The 8,307-nt window shown below is 41.8% G+C and overlaps 1 protein-coding gene across 1 annotated transcript; it reads left to right on the top strand.

The window, feature by feature from the left end:
* Window positions 1-2,298: 2,298 nt before the first annotated feature.
* Window positions 2,299-4,350, top strand: LOC120438120. Its single transcript, XM_039608563.1, has 3 exons — window positions 2,299-2,487; window positions 2,625-2,734; window positions 2,952-4,350. Exons 2-3 carry the CDS (start codon window positions 2,625-2,627, stop codon window positions 3,544-3,546), a joined length of 705 nt encoding a protein of 234 aa, XP_039464497.1. The 5' UTR covers window positions 2,299-2,487; the 3' UTR covers window positions 3,547-4,350.
* The last annotated feature ends 3,957 nt before the right edge of the window (window positions 4,351-8,307 follow it).

The raw sequence follows: 8,307 nt of genomic DNA, 5'->3' as shown, positions 1-8,307 counted from the left end.
TACCTCACACCGCTGTGTCTGGGGTCCGAAAAAAAAGTTAAAACGCTACCTGTAACCCCCTCTGTCTAATCATCGAGTCTTACTGTTACAGTGTGTGAGTAGTAGATAATTATAGGGGTTGATACAGTGCTAGTGTGGCTACGTGTGAGTATGTTGTTTTTAGAAGTATCACAAGAAAAGTTTATTTCTAAAGGGATACCTGTTATTTGTGGTACTCTGTTTAAAAACTGTTGGCCTCTGTTTCTTTCAGAGCACCAAAAAAAGCCAAAGGTATATTACTACTATTGCAAATCTCAGGAGAAACTTCCAAACAGACATTCAGTGGTGTATTAAGAACAGTGTCAATGGTCCTAAATAACACACGTGGGTTATGACAGTTGGAAGAAATAATATTTGCAAAATATTCCCTTTTTGCCTCTTTAACAGTGTTCTGGTAGCGATGCCACCAGTCTTTTAGAATGTGAAACGATACATGCAGTTTATCCTTTTTCCACCTCCGTTCTGCTCAACGACATTACCTCTTAACAGCACGACTGCTCTCATTAAACCAAGGCTCAGGTTTAGCCTTGGGCTGCCTGGTTTTTAAAGGAGCCACAGAGTCCATGATTGTTTGACAGCAAGAATAAAACCAGGAATTTAGCTCTTCTGTATCAGAGGAAACAAAGCCAGAAGGCCCGCCGAGCTGATTAAAAGCAGCAGAAAACTGCGCGGCAGTGGCGGGGTAACCCCGACAGCACCAAGTAGGAGCGCCAGATTTAACTGCAGTATGTGTCAAACCAACGTTGAATAACACAGGCATATGATCTGAGAGTGCACAGTCACAAAACTCCAAGTTAGTGACAGGCAGACCATATGACAGAACAAGGTCCAGTGTGTGTCCGTGCTCATGTGTAGGGCCAGGCACGGACTGTACCAGGCTAAAAGAGTCAATAAGGCTTAAAAAGTCCTTTACCAGTGGCTTATCAGGACAACATACATGTATATTAAAATCTCCAACAATAAGAACACTATCATAGTTGGGCATAATCCCAGCTAAAAAATCAGAAAAGTCGTTTATGAAGTTCTTATTGTATTTCGGGGGGCGATAGATGACAGCGCAGAAAACCGGGTTTGTACGACTCACCTCAAACGAGGTAAATTCAAAGCTGGAGAACGACGGCTGTAGAAAACACTGCTTACATTTGTAATCCTTTTTGTAAACAGTCACTGTGCCTCCACCTCTGCCTGACGTCCGTGGCGAGTTAAAATAACAACAATCCACAGGTAAAAGTTCCGATAGCGCACTGGACTCATCAACACTCAGCCACGTCTCAGTCACACACAGAAAATCCAGATCACGGGAACTGAAGAAGTCCCGAAGAATAAAAGTTTTGTTTAAAAGTGATCTGGCGTTCACCAGGCCAATCCTGGCAGGAGCTGGAGCTGGCGCTCGGGGTTCAGGAGGTCCCGAATCCCGCCGCAGCGGTCTCAGGTTCTGATAATGTTGACGGCGGAGGTTTAGCCTGGGAGGGCATGAGCATCATCATCAAAGCCGACCAGGGTATATCAGTGGTTAGAAATACCATTATTACATTATTACTTTAGGATTAGTTCAACACAAAGTCAGGGCTGACCCGGGACCATTGCTGTGAGTCACAGTGCGCAGCATAAAGGTCCTTTCACATGTGTTGCTAATGCTAACTAAAAGCCAAGGATCCAGAATTTGTTGCGCTGGCTGCTGAGCTCTGTGGGTTTTTGCAGCAGCTCTACCTGTACTAGATGCACCTGCTCCTTGTCGTCTCTATCTCTGACTTTATGTCCTCTACAAGAGTTTCGTTTTTTTTTGCTGGTTCTTCAAATGTTCAGTAAAAACATGTATGCTAATTCATAACGAAGAAAGCTTTGTAACTATCCCCACTAGTGAAGACTGTCATTTCCAAAACATTCCCCCCCCCCGCGCGGTCCGCAGCGCTGTTGAAAAGGCTCTGGAGGTCCGTGTATTAAGCACATAAACCTGTGACACAAAAATCACAAAACTCGGACCACCACAGACTGTTTTCCTTCGTGGTGATGAAGGAAAACGCTGGGCTGGCATGTAAAAGGGCATTTATTCCCCAAGGACCTGAAGCTCCATAAAGCACCCCTCCAATAGCCAAACCCATCTGTTCTCTGATTGGATAGTTAAATTTGTGTTTGACATGACATTGGCCAATCAGATGAAAGGAAGAAAAGTAGGATCAAAATTCGTACTTGTGACTTGCAGAGTTTCACACGTATTTTCAATTCAATTCAATTCAATTTTATTTATATAGCGCCAAATCACAACAAAAGTCGCCTCAAGGCCCAAGTCCACACACAAATCATTTTTACACATACAAATCCTGATTTACAAGTACAAAATATTTATGACCACAATTTGAGCCCATATAGTTCAGTCCCAGTTCAGTTACCTGCATTTCACTGGCTTCTTTCTTCTGTTGCAGTTTTAGGACAAATAAAACAGTGAAGGTGAGAACATTCGAGATTTTTAAATAAATATTAAAACAAAGGGGTTTTTTTTAAGTAAAGGTTAACTGCTGACAATTTAATACTAAACATATTTAATTGTAATGTAGAGATGCATATGTGTGTTTTTTAAACTGTAGATGAACGTGCTGCCCTGCACGATCCTCTCCTTCCTGCTGTCAGCTGGAGCCTCTCTGGCTCAGTCGGATGAGGAAATGCTGACTGGCATCGTTAAAACAATCAGAAGACAGTGAGTAAACACATTTATTAATAATTTCTATCAGAGCTTTAATCTGCTGGATTCTGAGCAGCAGCAGTTCATGGTGCTTCAAACATTCTTCATTTAAACTGTTTTTATTGTTACACACCCAGCTAACATTTCTGTGGTTTTCTGCTCATTAAATATTTGATCTGATATAAAGCGACAGAATACTGAGATCTGTGTTCTGTGCCTTTTCCTGTAACAGATACAGCATAGCTGGACAGTTCTGTCTGGCTGCAGTTATCCCACCAAATCTGAACACTCTTTACCAGGTTTTTCAGTATAACTCCTTTAAGGATGTTCAGGAAACGATTGGGGAAAGAGACTCACCCAATAACAATCGTGGAGTGTATGTAGGCTATGGAGTGATTGTGGCCAGACCAACATTAAGTGCAGACGGACGAAGTGGACAACATGCAGAACGTCGTGTTCTGCAAACTCTGAGAGAGCTGGTGGAAAATCCAAATGAATTCCCAAAAAGCCAGGGAAACTCACTTCTCATCTACTCTTTTGCCTCCGCCTGTGATACATGCACCAGCCGCGACCATCCGTCAAGCATCATCAGGGACCTCCAACGTATCGTTCAAACCTACAAGACTTCTGTATTTGTGTTTAAAAAAATCTTTCAGCCCCGAGGTAATATTGTTTTTACTGAAAATGATTTGACCAATTCCCTTTATTCTCTTGATGAGGCCATCGGTGGGCTGGCTAACATCTTTCGCTGTGACCCTACCTGTTACAGATGCATTGACAGGCAAACAAACGCAGTTTCACGATATTGTATTGCTAACGACGCTTAGCCTTCACAGTGAGGAAGCAGCACCACAGTCAGACACAGACATGACTCTTATTATTAACAGTTTGTTGTCATTTAGTCTCAGGTGAGTGAACCGCAGGACTAACAGCTCTCAGTCTCCATAAAGGAAGCTTTGTACAGGATCACAGATGACATCAGAGATGACATCACACTGTGTTGGTGAAGCTTGCTGTGTGTTTTCAGACACCTGCACCTCACTCAGAACCCCAACACCCGCTGTTCCTCCACCTGTTTCCCTCTACCTCATTTACTGTCTGAAGATGTCCAAAAGTCTTTGTAAAAGCAGACTGTAACTCAGTGATGGCATTCGTGAATCATGTGACTGCCTGAATAGAAGGTGTTTGTGACCCCTCAGTGTTCTGTGTCCTTCCAATAAGGCTCAGCATCCAGCCTGCTGCACATGTCTTTTATTCTGAAGGAGGGTTTCGCACGTTCAGCTTCCTCTTTATGAAACCCAGTGACTCTGAGCTCTTATTCTCTAAATCAGTGTTTCCCAACCACTGTGCCGTGGAAGATTATCTGGTTCTACCTGATTAATACTCTAAGCCAGGGGTGTCCAAACTCCGGCCCGCGGGCCGCAGTTGGCCATTTTTAATTGGCACGCAAGTAATTTTATAAATAGAATAGAAAATGGCCCGCACTTCAAATTTTGCTTGAGTGTATTGCACTAATTAGTTTTAGCACCAGGGGGCGCTGCTGTTGATCAAGGCAGTTGTTCCACCAAAAAGGACAATCACAGAAGAAATTTACCCCAAGTTACTAAACATGTCAGAACCAAAGAAGCGAAAGGTCGAAAGTGAGTGCAGAAAATTTCAGACACGGTGGGAGAGTGAATATTTCTTCAAAGAATTAAAGGGGACGTGTGTCTGTTTGCACTGAAACTGTGGCAGTTATGAAAGAGTATAATGTACGATGTCATTATGAAACCAAACATCAGGTCTATGCATCCTACACTGGTGCTGAGTGAGAGCAGGAATTAAAGCAAAGGGTAGCTCTCCTGCGGGGTCAGCAACAGTATTTTTTTCGTGCTCAAATTGTCCAGGAAAAGGCTCCAATAGCAGCTATGAGGTCGCCCAACTCATCGCAAGACATGGCAAGCCTTTTTCAGATGGAGACCTCATAAAACATGCCTCATTAAAGTCACCGAAATAATGTGCCCGGAAAAAGTGCAGGACTTCAACAACGTCAGCATGTTGATTTACATACCCAGTGCAGCTGATACTCACCAGAATAATTTACTAAAATTATTTGCATTTGCATTATTTGCATATTTGCACTCCTGTTGTTAAGTCCAGTTCAGTCTGTTAATGTTGATAACGGTTTCAAATGGACGTGAACAGATGTTTTGCTAAGCCTAATAATTTAAATAACAAACTTGAAATGTACCCGTCCCATTTTCTCCTTTATTGTTTTTTCTCTGTGCTGTAAATCTTCTGTCTAAGAAGAAATCTGCTGCTGTTCTGAGAATGAGCTACCAAAGCTTTTTCTGAATAAATCAATAAAGATCCATTTATGGAAAGCTGTGATGAAGGCAGTTTTGTCTTTAATTATATTCAACAATATAACATATTTGACCACTTTTAAGTGATTTTTCTAACTTTAATATACTAAAGTTAAGGTTATATACATAATTTCTAGTAAATGGCACACCCCCTCCTATATTTTTACGTATGTGGTGTCCCGTGTTCAGAATATTGAGGATGAGAACAAAACAACGATGGTCCAGAAGAGTTCGGGTCAAATAATGATTTTAATGAACACACGCCTGGGGAGATGGATACTGCACAGCTATCTGTTATATTGTTAATGCAATGTTGATGCTGCAGATTACATTGTAGCAGTAAAATAATTTGTTTAATCCCACAGTGGCCCTCAGTGAAAAAAGTTTGGACACTCCTGCTCTAAGCAATCAGCGTGAGTAATGGACAGAACAATTACATTCTTTTCCACTAGAGGGCAGCAGAAGTACCTGCTCTAATTAAGTTGGTTGCCAACTGCCAGTAAAACCGATGAAGACAAAGAAAAAATTACTTGATAGTCATGCTGTGAGTGAGACAACTCGGGGTGTAATAGCAATCGATGAATATTTGTTTAGAAAAATTAATTAGTCTGACCTGAGTCCCTGAGAAAACCCAGATAAAGGCCCTAGGATGAGGAGCATTTAGAAGAAAACGACAAAGGTATACTGGGGACAAACAGAGCCGAGTGTGTGGGGAAAAATTATGAATATTATTTTTGTGACATTTTTGTTTGGTGGTGTGCCGTGTGATTTTTGTAATGTGAAAATGTGCCTTTGCTCCAAAAGGTTGGGAAATACTGCACTAAATCACTGAGCAAAATATGTGAGTGATGCTTTTTAAGGACCTTGCTGGTTTACAGAGGGAACTTTATGTTTAATTTTCATATGACATAAAAGTGAAGCAGTATAAATCCACACAGTGTAACCTGACAGATCAACTTCCTGCATGCTTTAAATGATTTCTGTTCAAACTCATGTGACTTCATTGTTTAAAATAATGTAACAGCAAAAACTCGGGTGTGGGAGGAGTTCGGAGAGGCCATGGAAAAAGACTTTCGGACTGCCTCTAAGAGATTCTGGCAAACCGTCAGGCGTCTCAGGAGGGGAAAGCGGTGTTCTACCTGCACTGTGTATAGTCCGGGTGGAGTGCTGCTGACTTAGACTGAGAAAATTGTCAGGTGGTGGGAAAGAATACTTCGAGGACCACCTCAGTCCCACTGGCACATCTTCCGTGGCGGATGCAGAGTCTGGGGATGAAGGGAATGACCTGCCAATCTCTGGGGGTGAATTCACCAAGGCAGTTAAACACAACTCCTTGGTGGCAGAGTCCCTGGGGTGGACGAGGTCTGCCCTGAGTTCCTGAAGGCCCTGGATGTTGTAGGGCTGTTTTGGTTGACACATCTCTGCAATGTTGCGTGGAGATTAGGGGCAGTACCCCTGGACTGGCAGACTGGGGTGGTTGTCCCCATCTTTAAGAAAGGGGACCGGAGGGTGTGTTCGTACTACAGGGGATTCACACTCCTCAGCCTCCCTTGGAAAGTCTATGCCAGGTTGCTGGAGAGGAGAGTTTGTCCGTTAGTCGAACCTCTGATACAGGAGGAACAATGCAGTTTTCGTCCTGGTTGTGGAACACTGGACCAGCTCTTTATCCTCATGAGGATACTCGAGAGGATGTGCACACTTTGTAGTATGCGCAGTTCGCGTACTACGTACGGTGCGTACTACAAAGTACGAGAAGTGTGGAAGTGAGAGGCTTGTGAAATGGGATGGTCTGGCCTTCGTCGCTCAGGTTGCCTAGCAACCATGATACTAACCGCGTTTCATACAGCATTGTTTGACAGAGATGAAGGAGAAAAAATTTTTTTTATTCGTTCATTTTTTTAATGACATCACTTTGATTTGTTGAGTATCTGAGGCTGAGACCACGGGACTGTAAAAACATGACATTTCTGTACTGAACAGTCATTTTAAAATTAGCTAGTAAATAACAATTAGCTAATGTTGTTAATGAGACTAAAATCATTTCACTTTGGTAATGTAAATATGGCCAATATTATAGTTATTGTCAGATTATTATGATATATTACAGTAGTGAGCTTGAACTCTGTATCATTCACTGAGCTTCAGTAAAGATTCAAGTTGCATTTATTCAAATTTCCTATCACCTTAAATCTTCACTCAAAGACAAGTATCTTTGACATTGTATATATAGATGTATTATAGATATAAATTTTGTTCGTTTAATATGTTGGCATCACTAAATTTGGCTCAATGCTTACATACAGTGGGATGCAAAAGTTTGGGCAACCTTGTTAATAGTCATTATTTCCCTGTATAAATCGTTGGTTGTTACAATAAAAAATGTCAGTTAAATATATCATATAGGAGACACACACAGTGATATTTCAGAAGTTAAATGAAGTTTATTGGATTTACAGAAAGTGTGCAATAAGTGTTTAAACAAAATCAGGCAGGTGCATACATTTGGGCACTGTTGTCATTTTATTGATTCCAAAACCTTTAGAACTAATTATTGGAACTCAAATTGGCTTGGTAAGCTCAGTGACCCCTGACCTACATGCACATCTGAATCCAATAATGAGAAAGAGTATTTAAGGGGTCAATTCTAAGTTTCCCTCCTCTTTTAATTTTCTCTGAAGAGCAGCAACATGGGGGTCTCAAAACAACTCTCAAATGACCTGAAGACAAAGATTGTTCACCACCAGAACTTCACAAACATCACGTGTTGTTTTCCACATGTAAGATCAGCAAACATACAGAAACTTCCTGTTGCCACACACGGCCTCTAAAATCTCTTCCACACTTTCTGTCTGAAGTCCACTCTCTGTGTCGGATCCACAGGAAACAACAAGATCTTATTAACATGGTTTTCAATGTGTCTCCTTCCAAAAAGTCCAACCAATGAACAAATGTGTATATTTGTGGAGGCCGAACAAAAGCATGACACATTTCTCTGTTTCTATAAACTGGTGTCAAACACAAATATGAAGAGTTTCATTGACAGACTCCAAAATGCCCCCGCAGTGAATCACAGGGAAATCCTACAGTGTGCAGAGAATCTTAATGGCTCCAACATCAACACATCCACAATGTTGGATCCAGTTCTACCTCACAGAGTTACTAAGACACACCCTCTGCCAGCATTACAACAGCTCCACCTGCTTCACCTGCCTCCTCAGCCTCTGTACACCTGAAGAGAAAAGA

Source organism: Oreochromis aureus, linkage group 3 (genome assembly GCF_013358895.1).
Source record: "Oreochromis aureus strain Israel breed Guangdong linkage group 3, ZZ_aureus, whole genome shotgun sequence".
Lineage (NCBI taxonomy): Eukaryota > Metazoa > Chordata > Actinopteri > Cichliformes > Cichlidae > Oreochromis > Oreochromis aureus.
The sequence above is the reverse complement of the archived record's forward strand: the minus strand, read 5'-3'. Positions and strand labels throughout refer to the sequence as shown.